The 22,777-nt window shown below is 45.7% G+C and overlaps 1 protein-coding gene across 15 annotated transcripts in view; it reads left to right on the top strand.

The window, feature by feature from the left end:
• Nucleotides 1-22,777, top strand: part of ITPR1 (inositol 1,4,5-trisphosphate receptor type 1) — a 183,626-nt gene that overhangs the window by 107,821 nt on the left and 53,028 nt on the right. For 9 of the 15 annotated variants that reach the window (XM_056337551.1, XM_056337552.1, XM_056337558.1 and 6 more), the window contains 4 exons: nucleotides 7,066-7,101; nucleotides 8,744-8,794; nucleotides 12,284-12,416; nucleotides 13,713-13,903. In XM_056337551.1, the coding sequence (XP_056193526.1) occupies nucleotides 7,066-7,101; nucleotides 8,744-8,794; nucleotides 12,284-12,416; nucleotides 13,713-13,903 (411 nt within the window). The remainder of the gene's footprint in view (nucleotides 1-7,065; nucleotides 7,102-8,743; nucleotides 8,795-12,283; nucleotides 12,417-13,712; nucleotides 13,904-22,777) is intronic. The other 6 variants (XM_056337555.1, XM_056337563.1, XM_056337560.1 and 3 more) reach the window with 2 other exon arrangements.

Below are 22,777 nucleotides of genomic sequence, written 5' to 3'. Positions count from 1 at the left end.
TAGTCTGAGGACCGAGGTCTGGTGTAGCAGAAGTATGGCGATAGCATCTTAAAGTTCTTGTATGAGTTTTTTCAACTCTGCAGCATCCGCTGTTGTGGCATGATTCCTGTGAAAGGTTTTTCTTCTGGGGACAGACATTCGGATATACTGAGAGTCATCTTGCAGCATTTCCAAAACATTCAGGTTCCTGTAAACTTGGAGAAGTGCACAGACCTTTGGGATAGGGGCTGTGTAAGACTGGTATTAAAATAAAGGGCAGAAAAGGCATCTTGAAAGATGGATGAAAAGCACAAGTTGTTTTGATAGAAAACCAAAACCATCGGAAACCATTTCACACCTTGCTTGCAGCATGGTTGTGTTGGTTTTGTCCTGATCTTGGGGAGCTGGGTCCTCAGAGCCTGTCTTTTTGGTTTACATCGGGGTTTCTCTCCTGTTTCTCTGGCTCCGGAGCATCAGGTGGACATAAGGAACTGAAAGGTTCTGACTCGAGCTGCAGAGCTAGGTAGACTGGTCTTAACATTGCCTCTGCGCGGGTGTCTGGAGTAATAAGGACAGTAGAAATCCCCACGGCAGGGCACTGGCCTGTTGTCTATAAAAGCCCTCGGGGAGTCTCTTTTGATCAACTCCTTGCTGGGCTGGAACTGCTGGAATCCTGTTCTTGATGGACCTGTTGACTATGCTGGTCTCCTGGAGAAGAGGTTCAGGGCCAAGGTAAATTTTTCTCGAGTGCCATCAAGCGTGAATCTCTGCACAACAGTGATAACAAAACCCTGGTTGTAATTAGACACAACAGCTCAATTTATTTTTAATTCAATCCTCAACCCGCTACAAAGTCCAGGCATGATACAAATGCAGATTTTTGCAGTGTTTCACAACTCCAGTTGAGGTGGTGATCTCCACCGTGGGTTCCCTGTGGTCCAGGGCAGCCTTGGCAGCACAGCTCCCTCCCCATCGAGGCACTGCTGTTTGCAGCGCGACATTCCCATCCGCTCTCCCCAGTCCGGATCAGCGTCTGGGGACACCGTGGCCCAGTTTCCACCTGCAGCGTGAGTCTTGGGCACTGAAGTGCATACATCCTAGAGAAGCACATTAATATTTTATGGACTAAAAAGGAGAGAGAAGTGTTGGTGCTGACCTGCAGGTGGCATGCTCAGGATGCTGAATGTGCCTGGGAGATGTCCTACTTTCCCCCACCCCACCCCCCCCTCTTTTTTTTTTTTTTTTTTTTTTTTTCTCCTTCCCCCCCTCCCAGCCACATTGCAGCGAGCTGCTCCGCTGGGCACCTGCCAACATTCAGGCAGCAGTTACATAAGAACAGCTTTTTTTCCTGGAATTTAGGCCCGCTGCTGATGTGTGACCTTCAGCGGTAATTGCCAATAAACGCAGCGGAGATGTTTACAGTCCCCGCGGGCCGGTGGCCCCGAGCCCGTGCCGGTAGCTGTGGGGCTGCTGCTGCTTCCCCTGACCCGCTCCCAGGCTCTGGGATCTGTGTTTGATTTTTCCAGGTGAAAAAGGGGGGCTCTGCTGCTTCCCCCCCACCCCTGCAGGGCTGGGGCAAGGGCTGGCAAACACTAAAACAACCAAATCCAGAAAAACTCAATAGGCACCCAGCGTTTCCCTGGTAATTATGTAGTCTTTTTTAGGATCTGAAGTTTAAAAACTGATTTAAGTAAAACCTTGGGGGTTTTTTGTTGTTGGGTTGTTTTTTTAATTCTGTTCAGTAATGACACTTCTTTATGCAGCTGATAAAACGGTATCCAGCAAAATACACCTGCAGACACACTCAACATAGTTTTTGGGGTTGTGTTTTTTTTTTTTTTTTCCACTGCTTCACTTTAGTCTTGATGTTTCAAGTAGGTGAAAAGGGAACTGAAAATCCTGGTTCAAAGGGGCTGACTGAATTAACCTTCTAAGTGTTCTTTATCAATGATAAACTAGAACTATGATGGCAGAGTAAGGTGCAAAATGTGTGCTATTTTATGCATCTTCTAATTGGAGTTGGAAAAATCATTAACCTCTTAAGTGCTGGAGAGATGCACTTAAAAATTATTTTCCTTGTAGAGAGAGCTTACTCCATAGTCATTTCTCTTGTGTATTTTGCACTTAGACAGTGCTTCACTTGTTATGTCTCAAGCAGAGGAAATGCAGGCTCTCATAAATTTTTGTGGGCTGCCTTGTATTTTTTTCCTTCAGAAATCCTGCAATCTTTGGACCGTTTTTATTGAACAAACTGGAACTGGTGAGCTCTTTGGAAAAGGAGACTGGAACATTTCTTGTAGTTATTTATAACCAAAAAAAATAGTTTATACCATTTTACTATTTAATTAAAACTGCTTATCTAAAATATATAGTGAAGTTAGTTTTTACTATATTGAGTTATTTTAAGAAAAAGCCTGCAAGCTTCAGGATTTAAAGAGGAGCAAGTGATTGTACACCCACTGAAAGTCAGTGGCATATCAGAGACTGAGGTCTCTTAACTCCAGGGAAGCCCCAGCCCAAGTAAAACATGCTTTCTCAACTGAAAACTCTGGAAAATGGGAGAAGGCATTCCTGTAGGCAGATCTCTGTGACCTTTTAGTGCAGGCACTGGCAGCCCTTATGCCATATTTCCCACCTCATCATCTGGCAGTGCACAGTGTCTCTGCAAATTCTGAGATAAGGGGAGGGGGGGGGGGGGGCGGGGTGGAGAAATAAACATTTAGCCATGTCCCTGACCTGAGTACGTGCTGCAGTGGCAAGGCAAGGGGGTGTAAGCGTGTGGTTGCTGATCCATCACATGCCGGTGGGAGGCAGGGGCTGCCTCTGCCCCTCGTAAATCCCAGATGTCTTCTGTGAGGATTGGGAGAGCTGTAGAGCTCGGAGGACCTGTGCCAGGACAAGATGCTGCTCCACATCTCCCACCACCTCTTAATTTATGTAGGTGTGAGATCCTACATCAGCAAAAAAGCACCACGTGGTAATTTTGCAGGTCTGGTACAATGGTGAACTGTGACGTGGTGAGTCTGTCGAAGTGCTTTGGTGCTGCTTTTGATTCTTAATTATTCCCCTCTGCCCTCAAACTTACCCAAAGCCAGTCAAATGCGTGTTTGGCAAACACCTAAATACCATCTGCAGGAGCTAGAAATGTCTTATCTGAATTTTGTCTCAGTTCTGCTAGGTACTGGCCTTACAAAGGAGACTTGGCAAGCAGGTAACCTGCGTGGAGTTCTCTGGTGTTATTGAGGAGTTCTGAAGGACAGCAGCGTAATTTATGCTCTGCTCTGTTGTCATGAATCAGCCTAGATGGTGCTTTTGCTGTGTGCCTTTCAAGTAAGAGCTACACTGCATGTATTTCAAAGGGAAAAGATGAGAAATTCAGAAAAGCGAGGAAGAAGTGGAAGGAGACTTCCAGCACTCTGTCCAAACAGCCATTCCCGCTGGAACTCCAGCTGATATGGGAGACAGCAATACAAGGGCCGAGGCAGAGCGCAGTGACTTCAGGATAAGGTGTATCCGAGATCTTCACTCGAGTTTTTTGCATTTGGACACACAGCCTAGCTATCAAAAGCTAAATGTAGTATTTGGCTGACTGACTCCATAGTTGTGTTTTTCCCCTTTTATTTCCTCTATGCCAAATCTCTCCCCCCACCACCCCGATAATTAGATGCCATATGCATGGAGTTGGGTTGGTTCCTGAATTCACAGATTTCAGGACCAGAAGGGACTGCTCCGTAGTTGAACCCGACTTTCTGCACAGCACAGGACATCTCGCTTCTTGCTGTTGCTTCTCTGCGGAGCCAAACCTAGTAAACTGACTAAGCTCCTTCAGAGTGCTCAGTGTTGGTCTCAAAGAGCTCCCAGGACAGGTCTCAGTTTGCTGTTGCTTTGCGCCAGCTAGTCACCTTCCTATCTGATTTAGAGGGACGTTTGGAGAAAGACCTAAAGGAGGTGTGTGGTAGGCTGGAAATGGCACCAGGCAGTGGAGGTTAAGCAGTTTGAGGCTTGGCACCTCTTGATGCTTTGAACTCGGAGGTGGCCTGAAGCGGAGGAGGTTTGTGCTTTTGCTGCTTTGTCTATTATTTTGTCAAAATTCCCAGGTTTGGTGAAGTTGAAGAGGAAAGGATCAGGTTTTGAAAGTGTTCGTGTGTGTGTGCGCTTACACAAAAATGCAGGTGTCTCTGATAAGATTATTTCCCACCCATTTGTAACATCACAATATGAGGTGTTTTCCATCCTGTTTTGCTGAAACCACTGCCTGGAGCAGACCCAGTCTGTGAACTGGAACCTCCACCAGCCTTTTAAATGCATTTCAAGCTTTTTAAGCTCTCAGTGTTTGGGATGTTTACTACATAGTTGAGTTTAAAAAAACTATCGAGAAAAGCAATCCTGAGGCTTTAAACCTCAATGAAAATCTTTCTGCATTTCCTCAAACCATTTCCACTTTTTTTTTTATCCACATTGCTACTTGTTTGAATTTTTCATGAAAGACAGGATTAGACAACTTTCATCTTGATTGTTATTTTGAAAGCAAATGAAAATAAAACTTTCACACCTTCCTCAAAACCATAAAGGAAAAGGACTGGAGCCTCTTCCATATCTCAGAAGTTGAGGCGTAGTGAGTTCACACTTGAGCTGTCACTTGCTTTGGTGTTTTTTGAGGTGGATACATCCCTGTTGAGTCAGATAAAGACCATTCTGGGAAACACACGTAGTCTGTGTTGGGGAAATGGATGCTAGAAGCATTACGGTCACCAACAGGTCAAAGAAATTGTAATTTTTCCTGATAATGGCTGGTGGTGAGTGGTTTATTTGCCAGCCTTGCAGGAATGGAAACTTCAGAAGAAGAGGGGTTTCGTGCACAGCAAGTTGAAAGGAATTTTAGCTACTGCTAGCAAGAACTAAAGATGAAGTACTCTTCTCTGGCCCTGCCACCCACTACATTCCAGTTGAAAGGCTGGCCACTGTGTCCATGGCACTCACCTGGCCACTGTTTGGTATTCCACAGACTTGCCCTTGCCCCCCAAACGATAACTTCTCTCCTAGGTGGAGAGCTGGCATCTATGGAGGCCCATGAAATCTAGCGAAATGGCAATGTCAGTCTGCTCTCCTGCCCCATGCAATCCTTCTTGTAAAGCATAAGCTGGTACTTTGCCACTGCAGCACACAGGATAGTGCAAAGTGTAGCACAGTAGCTATAGCTCAATAATTCTTTGCTAGTTTAACCCGATTTGATTGAAAGAATAATAATTTTAGTATTTGGAGTTTATATTCTTACAGAAAGATTGCTTAAGGCTGTGCTTACTTGGAATGATCCATCCGAGCATTGCCAAGGGCAGTAGCTTTTGCTTGCAGATGTGTTTCTGGGGCTGGTTCTAACATGCTGTCTGTGCTACAGTGGGAAGGCACAGGAATTTGCTAGTTAGAGTATGTACTTTTTTCTCTTCCAATTAAATTGGAAAGATCAAACCAATTTCATGCTGATTCTTCATCTGTGCTGGTTTACAGCCTCGAAATGTACACGTATGTTTCATTAAAATGGGGTCGTGGTATAAAGCCCGGGAATAAGGAAGCTTTCATTTGGAATCCGAAGTGTAGTGCATTATCTTGTGGCAGTCACGTCCACCTGACCTGCCAGCTTCAGCCTCCCCTCCCCTGGAAGGAAGGGACCTAATCTCCCTTACAGGGGAGTACGCACAATTTCCTTGCTGCTGTTGACTACTTCAGAAAGGAGGAATTTTCTGCTGTGCTCTGAAGCAAGTTGTGCAGACGGTGTCTGCAATCAGAACAATGTGCCCAGACTCCCTAATGACTTAATACGGCGTTTCCAGTGTCCAGCTACACGCAGCACGGGTGTACAAAGCGGGCTGCGCAGGAACTGTGTGTTCCTCTGCATAGATGAGATTCTTCCTGTTCAGTTTTGGCCCTCAGGCTTAAATACTCCCTGCTTCGAACTGACCAGGAGAGAAATGGTTTGCATGCTTGAGAAGTTTCCAAGAGTGGTTGACAATGCAAGGAAATGGTGTACCAAAGGCCATGTGAACTAGCCAGGATGAAGGTCCATTAGGAGAAGAACGGAGAAGGGTCCTTCCTGGCCAAGGAGCCCCTGCCCACGGAGCGCCATGGGGAGAGCCTGCTCCTCTGCCGCCTTCCTGGGAAGCACAGTCTCTCCGTGTGCTGACTTCTGGATTTCGTGGCCTTCCCCTCCCTTCCCCTCCCTTGGCTGTGCATTTCCTAGGCTGCAGCAGATATAGGTTGCAGTACCACGGCAGCTCCCCCAGCCTATGCTTGATTTGTCTGTCTGGTTCGTGTGCCCCCTGGGCAGACACGGACGCGTGGTGGCTGACTTCGGTTGGTATTTCTGTGTTGTTGTAGTCTTACTTCTTAGTGTCTGTTCCTGAGAAGCTAAATCAATTTCCCCATGATTAAGTAGGCAGTTTCATTTGAATGTTTAGGTCTCTGTTGTATGTCTAAGCTCTACTAGATAAAAGTTGCTTGTCTTCATCTGTTTCAATGTGATGATCAGCTGTGACCGTTAAGCCTCTTACTTCATTGCTTGTGTATGGTGCTGTATCACATATCTTTTATCTCAAGAAAAGTATGTTTACAGATGCAAATCCACTGAAAGCAATTTTTTTTTTTAAATTAACAGTGTAAGGCTGCTGCCTTTCTGTGCCATGCAGCCCCCGCTTCCTCCTCCTCCTCCTCCTCGCTGCTGGGGATGGGCGCGCTGCCCTCGCCCCCAGCGGCTGGCAGGTCCCGGGTATGCGGTCCGAGCGGGCTGCCCAAAAGTGCATTTCTGCATCGCAGACCTGTGTGCACCTGCGACTGAAGCTTTTTGCTTGTGTCTCTGTGTTCATGCAAAGTAGTTTGGGATGTTCAAAGGATACCTGCTAAATTTTCAAAATGTAGCTGTTTTAGGAGCTGGGTGGGTGGGTGTAAACAGTAATTATGGCTATAATTGATTTGTGATGATTCTGCTCAAGTGCTGTGCTAGCTCCCTTCCCCTAAGCATTGACCACTAGATGTCTGTTGGGATGAAAGATTCTTGAAGAATGACTAATTTTTCTGCATTTTACTTTCAACTAGCTGCCGCAACCTGCAGAAACGGAAAGCTCTGTAGAGGTGTGTCACCCACCTATATTTGTACAACAGACAAATATTGGTGTTTTTAAGTAGTCCTGGTGGAGTGTCTTGTTGGTAAAAAAAAAAAAACAAAAAAAAACAAACAACAAAACCAAACCTGTGAAATGTGTGTTCCTGCGTGGTGTTAGATGGTGAAACATAAGTAGATTTGTTGAAGTGGTTTAATCCAATACAGCATCAGTGTGACAGTCTGAAAATGTATATTAAAAAAAACAAACAAACAAAAAAACCCAAACAAAACCAAAACTCAAACCCATGTAAACCAGTCTCAAAGCTTTGTTGCTTTCAGCCATTTCCCTTAGGCTTTTAAGGGAGGTTCTGTGAAAAGTCTTCTCTCAAATCCCCCTGCATTAGCAAAATGAGACTTCGGTTCTCTGGCTCCTAATACAGGATTTGGGTTTCCCTTTGTTTTACATACTTAAAAACTTTGATAAGGAAAGGGAGGTGTCACAAGTTGTTAGTGGAAGCCTCATAATCGCAGAGCAACTGGGTGTCCCATTTAAAATGCCACAGTGAAACAGCTAATGGTCACTTCACATCTCTCAGGTTACTAGCTCTGTAGTGAATTGGCTATGTAGGCACGTTTCCTTTATGAGATACTCCAATTTCAGTTGGCATAAGACAGGTTATTTGCCAAAATGAAGACATAAGAATTTATGAAATCTCAAATTCTTCTGAAATTAATGGGACATCCAGAGATGGCTTTGGTAGCTTGTACAACTGGGTGCTGTATCAGTGCAAATCTAGGTGAAAGAACATGGAAGTCTAAATCTGGGACAGTGTTGATTCTCTGAGCTATACAAATAATAAGGTTTAAAAATACGTTTTGAAATCATGAAGAGAAAAAATGTGATGGTTTAGACCTTTGTATTTGTAGTTGTTGTGGAATAGTGTGTAAATGTAAACTGAAACTGAGTGGTCACAGAATGACTTTGAGATGTTTGGGAGATGGCTTCTGGATTAAGGTGGGGTCCGTGCATGTAGTGGTCCATCCTACGCAATTTCAGAATGCTTTAAAGCAGCAAAAACTCAACGTACTTTGGGTTTACAAAGTGGAAGTTCCATTCCTGAAAATTAATTTCTGAAATAAGAGAGATTTGATCTGGAAGCACGCATGTTCCAAGGGACTTTATTCTGTGAAACCCCACTGAAACCCACAGCACTGGAACAGAAATCCCAGAGGTTTTGTCAGAGGCCCTCCGCAGTCTCAAACAAGCTTCACTGACCACGCTCAGATACGATGAGTACCTACACTTCCTCCAGAAGTGTGCGTATGGTGGGAGGGGGTGTTTGTACGTGTGTGTGTATTTGTGTATATGTACGCACGGGCATGCATGGTAACTGTAAAATTAGACAGACTGTGTGTTTTCTTTAAATCCCTGAGAATGTGTTGGCATACGTGCATGCCATGGTGGTCTGTGGAGGGTGGCAGAGCAGGCTGGCGAAGTACTGCCAGAGCTAATTGAGGGCAGATGTTCTGTTTTGATAGCTTGTCAGTCGATCTTCCTCATCTCCCCCCTTGCTTCCAGCTGTGACTTCCCTTAATATTTTCCATGAGTGCAAAGATGTTAGTGTCTCTTTAGTGTTGTTCTGCTTTAAAATGAAATTTCTGCGTGCACAGCAGGAGCTTGATCAAAGTCTACCACAGAGGCAACTGGAGGATCATAGAAGGGTATGTACAGCTGTCAAGCACGTTCAGACCGAATTCTCTACCTTTTCCTTTTAAACAGTGAAGCGTTAAGTCATGTAAGAAACTTCTGTGGTTAACTGCTTGCTGTTGGTCTCTTGGAAAACCTAAACCGATCAGCCAAACGGGTTGCTGGAGCACCTCCTCTTGTATTAAATGGAAGGAGAGGTGCCTGGCTGCCTGGAATTAAACCTCTGAGCCTGGTCTAGTCTATTCACACATTCAAAGCACTCCCCTTTGGTGCTGATCACACATTTGTGAAGGGAGATTGATCAGTGCTTGCGGAGCTTGCCTGGTTTGGCCAAGTCTCCCCCTTTGGAAACAGCCAAGCTGCAAAATCTGTGTCATTAATACAGTTTTTAATGTCTTCTGCTCTTGTAGCTGGGAGCAGAAAAGCAGCAACTTACAACTGCTTCACTCTTAAATGTCATTAAATATTCTCTGTTTTAAATATTATAACAGGTTTTTGATATCACTTAAACTGAGCTTGTGTATTGCATCTGCTTTACTGATATGTGTACAGTAATGTTTGTATACGACTTACTGTTACTTCACCTTGATGGTGAATGCAGATGAAACCGAATGCTGTTGGGTTTTTTTTTTTTCCTAGGTAGCATATTTGATTTTTCTTACTGCCGCCAAACATCTGATATTTGTTTGCATACTGTACGCATCAAAGTGGTGTACAACAGTAACATGATGGTTAAAGAACTGTTCTGGAGCCAAGTGTTGCAGCTGAATTAATTATAACATTTCTTAAATACCACTTTTTTTTTTTCTCCCCTCTACTTTGATCACATACTCATATACTTGTTAACTAACACAGTGGGTTTGAATAATTTTATAGGAAACAAAAGTTTTTCTTCCCGGTTAGGATTCAAAATACTGGTGAACACGCTTTGCCAAACCTCTGAAACCCCGGGTCAGCACGCTGTCAGACCAGAAACAGCAGATGCTCACTACGTGTCCACACTTGTCTTCCCTGGTCCTCTGTCCTGTTTTGGATACAGGCCTCCTGTTGTAGCCAGCAGAGGTGCTGCAGGTCTGTCCGCGGAGCAGCAGCCCCTGCTGAGGTGTCTCCACTCACCCCAGCGGTTTCAATTGTGGAATAGAAGTTGCCTTCTGCTCCACAGCAGGCCAGAGGGAAAGTCTCGAGACGGCTCCAGGAGCTTCAGTTATCCTCCTGAATTCAGGAGGAGGTGGAGTTTACTGAACAGCAGTTCTTGTGGCTGGATGTGTGTTGTTATCCTTGCAGTAAAAATTACTGGGTTTAAATGCCAGTAGATATGAGGACTGCCAATTAGTGTAACAGAAGAGGAGAAAGGTAATGTGAGAGCTCCACTGAAACTTCATCTTTGGCATAAGGCTTACATGGGTATCAAGTTGCCTTTCTAATCGGTACACATGTAGAAGGAAGATGTAGTTAAGGGTTTTTTTTGTCTGGCTTGGCCTTGTTCTGTCATGTAGGCTGCCTTACCTGCCAGACTGAGAGCAGAAAGATGGTTAAAACACTACATCATGTACCAAACACTCTCATGTCGCTGTCAGTCAAAGTAGCTTCTCTAGGATAAGAATTTGCTTGAGCTTTTGAATCGAGTCTCATGCCTCTCCTACATGTTCACTATTTGGTCCAGGCGGTGATAGGAAGCGTATGCCCCTTGGAAAAGTGCTTCTCTTCTTCTGCTATTGCTTCCAAAGTAACTTGCCTTTTTTTTCTTTTTTTCTTTTTTTGGGGGCCTTCTGGAAGCAGCTGGTTGGAAGGCTCTCTTCCTGTTTATTTTACATCTTTTCTCCCTGCTGCTTCCCCCGTCCCCATCTGATTCCATAAAATGCAGCTCCTGTGCTGCAGCTTTCACGCTAATAATCTACAGGCGCAATTTTTAATCTGCCAAATTGCAGTGACAAGAAGTGGACGGTGGGAGCCCTGGGGTGAGCCCCAGCCTTGGCACAGCAGTCATCCCGGACTGGCTGCGGGCAGGTGTTGGGCTTCTCCCTTGGGAAGTGAGGGTTGAAATTCTGTAAAGGACTGCTAATTTCCAGACGGGTTTTTGTTTTTCCAGTGCATTGGGGTGTAAGGATTTCTCTCAGCTACCTGTTGTGAGTGCCAGCGTTGTACCAAAAGCAGCGTGCTGGAGTTTCTTATGAGCCAATTAATGCACATTTATGTTGTTCCATTTACTTATTAGTGTTTTAAAGGCCTCCTGTGAAAGTTTAAGTAGTAAAGCTTCACTTGTGTGACAGCTAACGTACTAAATCTCGTGGTTAATGACGTTTTAAATCTATAGTCAGACACCTAATTTCATTTGAAATACAACTGAAAATCAGTGTCAAGCACTTGTTTTGTGAATGGCGATCAGGATACTTCAATTAATCTTGGCAGTTTTTTAACATGAAATTATTCTTGGCTAGATCAAATTTTATTTTTTTTTACTTTTTTTTTTTTTTTTTTAATCCCCAGAAGAACCCCTGCCTCCCCACTCTCAAACACTGTCTCAGGGTGGTACTGCTGTACCCACAGCATGCTGCCATTAGCACAACCGTAGCTCCCAGTCAAAATAATCACCAGTTCTCCTTTTTGCACAAAGACCTTATAAAAATCTGTTAATCCAACTGTGGCGTTTGCGTGTCTGCCCGTTGCTGGCAGTACCGCCAGCTTTTGTATAGCTCTCCAAATGACTGGGAATTCCTGTAAAGACTCCAGGGAGCGCAGGTTAGCGTTCAGCCCGGGGTGGCTTGGTCTCCCCGGTCCCCGCTGACGGCAGCGGCGCGTGCTGTGCAGGGACGTGATGCTGTTATCCCCGGGCCCGGGACACGGGGGTTATCTGAGGACCGGTGCCCCACAGTGTCCGCGGGCTCATGTGCTCGGACGCTGACTGCCGGCGTGACCGGGCGGCTCGGGCAGCTGCCAGCAGGGACGCAGGGAACAAAGAGCTGGGATGCAGCAGGGTTTGCTCAGGTTTCTGCTCAGCAGCTGACAGGGTCAGATCGCATCAGTTGCTGATGGAGGGCAGAAAAGAGCATGTCCCTGTAACATGGGTGAAATGGCTCACTCGGAAACCCATTTGTAATGTTGCTCTTTCTCCAGTCCTCCTCTTCATTTGGTGTTGGTGCTGTACAGATGCAACTTTTTTACATTTAAGACTGATACAATAGATCTTAATTAAAAAAACAACCCCAAGCCCTTGGAGAATAAAATCTGTCTAGAAAGCTTTACACAATAACTGAGTAGTAGCTGTTCTGGTGCTGGGAACCCGTAATCTTATTTGAAGCCCCCTGAGACCCCCCATTGCCCCAGCCTGCCTCAGCACATCAGGAGATGCTCAGTGGATTTTTCCAAATCTCCAGGGTTTCTGTTACCCCTCCCTCACTGCAAAGTAGGCTAATGATAACAGCAGTCTCCTTGCTAATGAATATTAGTAGTTTGTTTATTCATTAAGCTCACATCATGATTTTTGTTATCCTCTTTGAATCAAGGGTGAGGCACTCAGGCAAGTTTTGGTCAACCGTTACTATGGCAATGTGAGACCGGCCGGACGGCGCGAGAGCCTCACCACCTTCGGCAACGGCCCCTTGTCTGCCGGAGGCGCTGGCAAAGCCGGAGCGGGAGGTAGGATGTGGAGAGGTAGGATGTGCTCCTGCTCCTCAGGGTTCCTGTGGGCTGCCCTGCCAGGTGCTGCCTGTCTGTGTCTGCCTGACAAATTGCTGTCTTAGCAGTGAAATAGGGATGGTTTTCTTCACACTACTTCTGTGAAATCCCAAAAAACCAAACTATCCACGTGGATGGAGAAGAAGCCCTGCTTGCATGTCACTCCTGGATTTAGAAATTCCAGTGTGTTTTATAACTCTCCTTGAGGGATTCCACTTAAGGCTGAGCGGAGCATCACTCTCCTGTCTCTCATAGTGTCACCTGCTTTTTTCCCCATGCAGATGAGAGTGTACTTTTCTCCTTTGAGAAAGTACTTTAAAATTAAGCAGACAGAGGTTTTTATACTTTCCAGAGACTGTTTTGGGTTGTCTTGAACTTTGTGACTTTGCTTGGAATAAATGTACTTAGAAAACCTCATCAATTTAATATTTGCCATAATATTTGGGAAATGTGCTCATAAGTATGTCAGATTATTAACCATACCTGAAACAAAACCATTGAATTGCATACAGAGACATTGCAGGGTAGGATGAGCAAAAATTTGGTTCACAGTCAGTTATAAAGTGCAGGTTATTTAATTTGAGACTATTGCTAACAAAAAAAGTCAGCAATGTCAAGCACATTTTGTCAAAACACCATTCAGTTGGGTGTTGCCTCTTCAAGATAAAGATAGTGGTAATCCTGTTGAAAGCAGCCCTGGTCAGAGACAAACAACAACAACAACAAAACCACAAAAAAAACCCTATTTCCTCCATTTTTTCTGAAGTTGATATGTATTTCACTTGTCCTTGTGTTGTGCCGCCTACTGCCATACTCTTCCACTGTCTAGAATGTTGGCTTTGCCATCCGCTGGAATTTGTCTTGCCTTTTCTCCATCCCCTCGCTGGTCCTGCAGAGCCTCTGCCTCTCTTTGTATCCCTGAATCCACGCTCTTTCCAGAACCCCCTTCCAGTACACCAGCCCTCTCCCCACCTTCTGCTGCCACCGAAGGCCCAGGCTGTCCTCCTTTGGGACGCCGCCTCTCACGGGCACGCATATATGGAAGCAGTATTAAGTGCCCATCTTATGGCATGCCCAGTATGTGCTTTAAGTTATAAACTCTTCCTTGCTGAAATGCTAGGAGCAGAGTTCATCACCGCTAATAAATGCATGTGCATCGTTCACAATAGGTTAATAATTTAAACCAGAAGAGAGATGTCCTCACCACAGGGCGGCTGAGTTTGAATCTCAACCCGTTTCTTGTGATCACCTTTATAGGAGGGAGCTCTGGATCGAGTTCAATGAGCCGAGGTGAGATGAGTTTGGCAGATGTCCAGTGTCATCTGGATAAAGAAGGTGCATCCAACCTGGTCATAGATCTCATCATGAATGCCACCAGTGACAGAGTCTTCCATGAGAGCATCCTGCTAGCCATTGCCCTTCTGGAAGGTGGGAACACTACAATACAGGTAGGGAAATAGCAGACTTCAAGCTTTTAACTAAAACGTGTCGGGAAGGGAAATGTTTTTATGAAATCCGGGAAACCTGAGGTGGTTAAGGAGATGGGAGAGGAAATAACTACGTGATCTTTGATCTGTAATTAGGGGAAATACTACTGTCTACTGTGCAGAAGTTAACTTACCCAATGCCCATGCAAACATTTAATAACTGAGGTATTTCCCAGGACAATATAGAGGAATGTATAAAAAACCAGCTTTGTAGCATAAGCTTACATGACTGCTTTTATGAGTAAGTTGAAGCAACTACGACATGCTCTGAGACTTTTACAACTAGCTGATAATTTCAGACTGGAGTTTAACAGAACCGTATAGGGTAAACTCCAGACCATCACCATCCTCCTGCAGCCTTGCTATCCTTCGTTTCTGTGTTTTTAACAAGGATTTGATTTCCCTAGATGGAAATTGCGCATGGTTTGGATTGTAATGAACAATTACAATTACAGTGAAAAATACACCAACTAGCTTGTACAATATTCTTCCAAACAGGAAAAAAAACCCTTACTGCAGCAAAACATGCTTACAAAGATTACTGAATGTGTAATAAACTTACTCGTTTCACTTTGCATGCGTTCTGTTTGCAAACAGTCTATTTCAGTCCTAGTCGACGGGCTTCATGCATAGCTATTGCAGAGGGTGTTACCCCTTCCTACCCCGCTGCCATGCATTTCACATGTCTGAACAAAACAATCAGTGATTTGTTTGGGAAGGTCAATTTTGCAGATTGTTCCTTTCACTTGGAGAAGCGATACATCCAAATGTTTGATACTTATACAGATTTAGGCTTTTAATTTGATGTCATTTGTGCTGCATCCTAATGAGGAACGCTTATTTAGGTACTTAGAGATAAAACACTAAGAGCCTGGCCAAAGAGAACTAAAAAAACCTTATGTACGTGGCGTATAACCACTCCACAGTCCTTTGTTAATGCCCTGCAAACCAAAGTACCAGAAGACAGAGTTTATGATGTTATTCCTAACTAGACCTTCATGGCAGCTCTGGGGAGAGATGTTTGACCAGACCGAGGGCAGCACTCAGTGTTGTGCTTAATCTAATCTCGCTGTGGGCAGTTGCCAGCATGGCCTGTCCTGGCTATCTCTGCTTGTCCCCTCTTTGTACGGCTCGTGCAGCTGTGGAGTGAGCTGAATTAAGTGGCTGATCTGATGGGAAGCTGGTGAAAAGGGATTCGATCCCATAGCAAAGGGCTGGCTTAAACCTGACCAGAGATGTGTGGAAGAGCAGCTGTATCCTCTGTGCAGCAGGATGTGGGGAGACTTCGTTAGGTGTAATGGGGGCTGAATCCTGGCTGGTTATGATTGATCATTATGGTTAAAACGTGTCCTAGATTGCTACAGCAGCACCTCTTGTGTTCGTGCAGGCTTCCCTTGAGAGGAAGAACGGTTTTGGGCTCCTTCACTCTCTCTGTAATCGGTACCCTCTTTTTTCCCCTGTGTATATGCTCTAGAGTGAAGCTTCTTTGTAAATGACTGACTGGGAATTGAGCATTTAAAATCCCATGTCACCTTAAACTGCAGTGGCAGGATTAACATTCCCTGGGGAGAGGCACTTCTTCAAATTTCCTGCTCTCCTCCCGTGTAAAGGAAGCTGAGCTTTCATCTTCCTAGCTCTCAGGGAGCCTCAGGTAACCTTACACTGTCATGCTGGAAGGAGGAACAAGTTCTGCACCAGCCTGACATGGAGAGAGAGTTCGCTTGTGCTGGACCCCAGAACTAACAGGCTGAGCAAAGTCACTTCCCACTGTGTGCAAATCGGTGTTGGAAGCAGATTCCTTAGCTCAAAACAAACAGAGAAACCTGTAATCCATCTCTAAAGAAATTTCACCAGAAAGGGAGAGTCCTTAATTTGCATTTGTCATCTATGACTGGGAGCTGGGAGTGTGTAAAATAACCATGTGGTTAGGAAGGGGCTGTTGGTGTAGGATGCTTGTAGCAAATGGCATAATGCTTTCACATCTATGCCTCACGGTCCTGCCAGGTTCTGTTGCACTCTTGCCTTTATAGATGTTACTTCTGTAAAGCAGAGTAATTATTTTCCACCCTTTTCCACTCAGAAGTAAGTGCTTGGCGGTGGTTTTTACCTTTAGTAAATGTTCGGGGCAGCCAGCAGTTACTCAGTGCATATACGTGCTTTTATGCAGCAGTGAAGGGCGAGGAGGGGGCTCTGGTGTAGGCTGCTTTTAAATACAGAATGTTTTAGGAACCAAATGACACGTGATGCCTACAGCTAATGCTGTAAGCTCTGAGGTCTTGGACACACCCAGGAGCTCATAACTCATGCATGCAAAGCACAGAGGAGACTTCATTGAAAATATCCTATGGAGCAGTTGTGATGTAGATGTTCTGTGCTATAGCAATCCAGTGGCCTGATCACAGAAGGCAAAAAAGAGGGTTGATCAGTTCACAAAGATGTCCCCTGATTCATCTCTGTCTTGGTTAATCTGGTGCTAGGGAGTGAGGATGCTGGTGCCTTGCTTTATGTGTGCTGGCTCTAGCCCAGTCGGGGCCTGTGGAGACTACTGCAGTGTCACTCAAGAACAGCACGTACTCAGCGCTCTGGCCTTTCAGTAGTATTTCAGTCATGAAAGCCAAGTAAGTAAAACTTTAATGGAAAAAAACACCAACCGCAAAGCTTCACTTCTGGGACAACAGCTGGCTCAGTGCTGGGGAATCAAAGTGAAAGTGGAGGTTTGCTCTTAGTAAAATCACGATTTCAGGTCTGTACCTCCCAGAAGAATTGCTGAGTGATGTCCCAAGTTAAACTGGTGTCCTGCATCTGTAAACTCACATAAGCAAGCTTTTCTTGCTTCACATAGGAAGAATAGCTGATCTGCTCTCCCAGAAAATAGAGGTGGCTCTGGGTGCAGCCCAGCTGTCGGGGAGCACTGCCCTTGCAGGAGAGCTGCGTGGGGCACTCAAGAGTCTGTGTGGCTGCAAATCTGATGCGTTTTATAAAGCATTCTTTTGCTACAGACAGTAAAGGTTTACCGGGTGCAGCAATGTGGTGGTCTCCTATTTAATAAGATTTCATTGTTATAGTACACTGCAAAGGTTGTCTGCTTTAGGAAACTAGATGCAGTTATGAAAACAAACCCAATACTTTCCATGGTCATTTATCCTGGTGTTTCTCTAACCTGTGTTCTTTTGGTAAGTATTGCAGATTAGGTAGGTAGGGCTTTGCAACCTGCAGAGTGAATTTTCTGAACTTCTGCAGCAATTTCCAGTAACTGCCTGTGGAAGAGTCATCTTCACTCTCTGGACTAACAACTGTGTTCATTTTGCATCAGATACATTTGTCATTGTGAAAGTTGACCTAGCCAGATCAGCCAGCTTTGTCTTTGAGGTCTAGCAGAGTTTATCGTCATTTCACAATTTTTTTTGGTGGTTATTAGCAGCTCTTGATTTCTAGTATTCTGAAAAAGTTCATCCTGTGCTCAGTCTGAATAATTTTTACTGAACTGAGATTGGTTATATCTACAGGCCCTTGAGAATAGGAAACTGGTGGGATAGGGACAGGTTATGTAAAAAGGCTTTTTGGCAGCAAAGCCAGGAATGTGTCACCCCTGCATGGCGTTTTCTTAACTCCAGGTTTTCACACGGGAAATGAATTTGGCCTGAAGTTAAGCAAAAGGTTTGTACTGACACACAGGAACTTGCAGATGATGATTGTAATATGGTTAATAATGGGAGTTCCTGGGTAACTCCCATGAGCTTCTTCAGTGGGAGAGCAGGTCTCCATGATGTTGAGAAGGGATAACTGGAAGAGGTGTTACTGTTTCATTAGATACATGCAGGGCCAGTATTAAGGCTAGGCAAAGTAGGTGGTTGCCAACTCTAGCAGAAAAGCAAATCTAGAAATGTTCCTTATTATAATTGGCAAGAGTGGTTTTTATTGTATTGTTAAGAGAATTAATGTGGGGGAGAAGCAGGACAAGAAAAAAGATTCCTGGCTTACCTTCCGAAGGAGGCTAAGCTGGCAGGGAGCGTATGGCACATCGAATCCCACGCTGCGCTGGGGTTTGCTATGGGGTGAATGAGGATGTGATAAATTAACTGTTCTGGGAGAAAAAGAGAGGTCTTTTGCCTGCTTCAAGTTCTCCGGATGGAAACTGTTCTGGGTTATTTTTAGAGTTTTGAATTCACTTAGAAATACTGTCAGGTTCTTTGGTACCAGAGCTGGTGATGAAGGTATCGTAGCTGTGTCTGGTGAGCTTGTAGCTCCCGCTCAGCAGGAGCTCTGGTTTTTGGTGGGAAGCCTGCCCGCATTTGTAAGGAGACAGAAGCGGAGGTGGAACCACAGGGTCAAAAATGGACAACAAATTAACTTGACAAATGCTGCAGCTCATTGAACTCAAAATTACATAAACCCATTTATTAATTTATATAACCCTCAGCATCCACCAAGAGAGAGCTGGCGTCAGCAATTCTGCACGGAGCAGCCCGAGGCAGGGGGATGCCCTGCTGGTCCCATGCTCTCCTCCAAAATGGTGAGGGGTGAGCATGCCCTGCGTCCGGGGTGCTGCTAGCCAGCACGTGGCACCCGTCCCCCTGGGGTGCTGGCTTGGGTACGCTTTGCCAGAGCTTGTGCAGCAGGTGCTGTTGCTCGTAGGCACGCTGCACACGGAGCTGCATCTCTTTTGGAAGAGACGTGGAAGCTTGGTCTGCTCCTTGCACACACTGCAACGTGGCGAGTTTTCCTTCATTAAAGCAACCCTGGCAAATGAATGACAGCGGAGGAAATCACTGAGGACTTGTCCTGCAATGCTGGTGTCTCATCTGCTAAATAAAAATTATATGCGCCGTTACTCTGCCTCACCTCCGTAGAGTTTCAGCTTTCCTTGGTCGGTGGAAGTTAATGGCAAGTAAAGTCCCTTACATAACTGCCTCTCCATGGAGACTTCGGGCTGCTTGTTTAATTAGGGATCTTCTCAAAAGTTAGATTGCGTGACAGATTACCCACACGCACATGTTGGTATTTTCAGCAAGGGAAGGTAAATGAGGTTGATGACATCAGTTTCGTTTCAGGCATTTTTGAAGTGCTACCCCAAAGTGAGGTGATGGAGAGCTACCGCTTGGAAGTGCGGTGGTGCTGCCTTCCCCCCTGCATCCGCAGCAGTTCCCGAGGGGGGCTGCAAGCACGGGGTGAGGTGATGGGAGTTGGCACCCAAGGAAAAAGTGATTGTTTTTCAGGAAAGAAGTGGGATTTGATCCTAGCTTTAAAGGCACCTGAGCAGAGTGGCTGCTCCTGCATGGAGGATGGTGATGGGATCTGCTCCACCCTTCCTTCCCCCGGCAGCTGAGGATGGGATGAGGACCAGGGGCTACCACAGCGTGAGACAGCACCAAGGAGCCTGTGGTGATGGACTGAAGAGTTGTGCCTCTGTCATGGCCAGAGTGAATCAGTGCTGTGCTGAGCCAAGGTTTGGTGCTTGCCGTGTAGGCATGAGGCTCCTTTGAGATGTGACCGTACAGCAAGCCACGTGGCTTCGAGTTGCTTCTAGAGAGAGCCCTCCAGTTCAGCCTGCAGAAAAGAGCCGTGCATTTCGTGCGTCGTCCTTTGAGTGTTCGTTAGGGTTAGGGGCTGCAGCCCTTGTAGAAGTGCCGGGGGGGCTCTGAACAAGCAAGATGCCAGAAACCACAGCAGCGAGCTCTTCATTAGTCTGGTTTAGTAGGAAATACTGGTTTGGGTAAAATGCTGGACCAACACAAATCTCCTGTCCCCAGCTCTGTCTTGCACCATCCATGGACTTGAACTTCATCATCTCTCCTCCTGCGTTGCCACCAGTAAGGAGACTCCAGCGTGGTGAACAGCGGTCTCCTTTGCTGAGCTCAGTGCCTCGGACTGTCCAGAGATGATCGATAGTTATTAAATAGTTGCAGAATTGATGGACAAAAGGAACTGAATCCAGAGCTCTCAGGTTTTCATTTGTGTTCTGGCACATAGGAGAGCTGCAGAACCAAGCGAGCCAGGGCAGGGAGACAGGGCTCGCGGCCTGTGCCTGTCCCCCTCAGGCTGGGCACAGTAGCTCTGTGTCCTTCAGCTTGCTGGAGCCTTGGCTGTGACAGAAATGGAAGGGTAGGTGACTCTAAAAAGACCAACAGTGCAATAGCTGGAACCAGCCAGTCAGCCAGCTTTATTCTTCGTTTTCCCTGTTGGCTTAAATGTGTCCTGCCCTATTTCATTGCCAAAACTCTTAGTTTCTGTTTCTCCGTGACTGCAACAGCACTTAAAAATTGGGAGAAAATTTTACAAAATGTTACAGAAGTATTGGTGGTATAAAAAGTACATTTAGTGGCACAGTAGTGCTGTAGGGTTTGTGGTTTGGAGTTTTTAAGCCAGATTTTCTACTTACAAAATTTTCAAGTCACAGATAACCTGCAAGCACACAAAATCATAAGTGACGGTAAATGCTTCAGAGGCAAGAATATCTTTGGATTGCTAAACTTTTGTAAATAGCACTTGAACTTTTGACAGTTGATGAAGTCTCTTAAAATTTCTACTGTTTGTTTATAACAGGCAGAATTCTTTGATATAAGATGTTATATCTTTTTTACATAGTGTCAGTAATACCCCTTCAGGAAACTTTGCAAAACCAGCAAGCTGTCAGCACATATTAAGTAATCACCTATGTCTTTCACCATTTTAATGAGTTTTTCTCAAGCGAAAATACACAATCTTTTTTTTTTTTCCATTCTGACTATGTTACTTTGGAATGTGACATTAAAAAAAAAGTAAATGCGATAAGGACCTACATCAACCATCACGTTCACTGTGGGCAGTGATCTTGTCCTTTTGTGAAAGAACTCCCCAAAATGAAGCACACTGCAAATCCAGACCCTCCTTCATGGTGCAGTTACCTTCCCAACAAGGCACAGAACCTGCACTAGCAATTAACTCAGCGCCGAGGAAGTCTGCATCCTGATGCGCTGTTGATCCACAGCACGTGAGGAGACTCAAGATGGCCAGCCCGTAGGAGCACCCTGTCTCTTTCACATGTATTTTAACGTATTGAGCACACCGAAGCCTCAGCCTCGCTTAGCTGTTGGATACCGCCACGTTAAAAACGAGCAAGCTCTGCTAATAATGCGTGGAGAGCACCAAGAGCTGTGAGGAATCATTCCTGCAGAGATGATTGCATTTTTATTGGGGCAGTTAGATGCATGGGTGAGATTGAGAAAAGGGTGGATGAGGTGAGATTGTAAGATCCACGTATTCTTCCCACTTGAGCTGCAGCTGCTACTACTGTTTGAAAGTGTATTTGGGCCGTTGGTGTTCCTTTACTGTAGCACCTTTCAGTCTTTTTGCCCACAGGGAGGTTTTGTGCCCATCTCTGCGATTGAGCAATGTAGGTGGGGAGAAGAGAGAGAGGTGCTACAGCAGGGTGCAGCAGCATCGCCTGTCCCCCGTCGGGGCAGCCCTGTGTGGTCGGTGGCTGTTGGGTACCACAGAGCTGTGGCAATCCTCCTGGCATTCAGCTGGCAGCCCGCGCCTCTAAGGAGCAGGCACATAGATCGTTAGTTCTCCCTGCTCCTCTCCGTGGGATCCAGGTCCAACATAAACTTTTAAGATGATCCCTAGCAGGATTAAAGTTCTCTGCAAGCAGGCAGAGGCAAGCTATGAAAAACAAGGTCATGCTGCCTTTTTTTTTTTTTTTTTTTTTTTTTTTGGTAAGCACAGGAATCAACAAAGCGATGTTATATAACTTCTATTTATATCCCACTTGCTCACTAGCTGCAGGCATACAAGAGTAGCTGAGGAGGGAATTTAATGAGCTCTCAGGGCTTGCTCACCTTCCAGAGCGGGTAGGAGCCAGCTTGTTTTTGATGTGCGTCAGCAAATGAAACTGGTGGTGGGTGGGTGGTTTGGGTAGGTGGACTGACTTGTTGCTATGGTTTTCTTTAATTCCTCTGTCTCTCAAGAAGATCTTACACTTTTTTCTTTTTTTTTTTTTTTTTTCTTTTGGGGAGTCTGCAGACTTCCTTGTTTCTCACACCTACACAGAGTTAGCTGGTTCGGTAGGGAAGTGGGATTCGTGCTCCTGCCATGCAGGAGCCGGCGGAGATCAGCTGGGTGACCCGGCGGGTGCGTGCTCCCACTTGCACGCAGGAGGAACTCAAATAAAGCTCCATGCTGAAAGCAGGTCAGGCCCCTGGGTCTCCCACGCTTTGGAGGCCATCTGTGCCGTCTGCAGGGGGTTTTAAACCCCAAGCCCAACAGTTGCATTTCTACCTGTCGTTCCCCAGCGTGCTTCACCTCGCGGTGGTCATCCAATGTCCCCTCACTGCCCCGGGGTGTTGTACTGGCTCTGGAAGGGCATGAGGGGACCGTATCTCTGTGAGGTTTATTCTTACTTTCCTCTTTGTGAAATGACTTTAAAAATCGCCTCGAGCTTTGAGGTGTTGCAGTAGGAGAAGGTGTAGCATGTAAGGGCTCTTGCTGACCTCAGCAGTGCAGTCCTGCGGCTGCCTCCATCGGAGCTGCTGGGGGAAGGCGAGCTGTCACGCGGCCGGTCCTCGCAGCCCTCCAGAGCATCCTCTGTGAGGCGGGGCAGGGTCTGCAGCTGGGAGCAGAGCCTCGCAGGGTGGCGTCTGGGTGCCCATGGCAGAAGGAGTTTGTCTTATTTGTGGAAAACAGAGCTGGGAAGTCCCCCTTCTGCTTTCAGGACAAGGTTTACGTTTTACAGTTTGCAAAATAAACAGGCAATTGAGGTGCTCTGGCAGATTTTCCTTATGGGTTTATTTCAAACTGTGAAGTATGTTCAGCATGAAATACTTTAGCTGCCATTTCCTTAAGCTATGCAAGACTAAT

This window comes from Falco biarmicus, chromosome 4, assembly GCF_023638135.1.
Source record: "Falco biarmicus isolate bFalBia1 chromosome 4, bFalBia1.pri, whole genome shotgun sequence".
Lineage (NCBI taxonomy): Eukaryota > Metazoa > Chordata > Aves > Falconiformes > Falconidae > Falco > Falco biarmicus.
The sequence above is the reverse complement of the archived record's forward strand: the minus strand, read 5'-3'. Positions and strand labels throughout refer to the sequence as shown.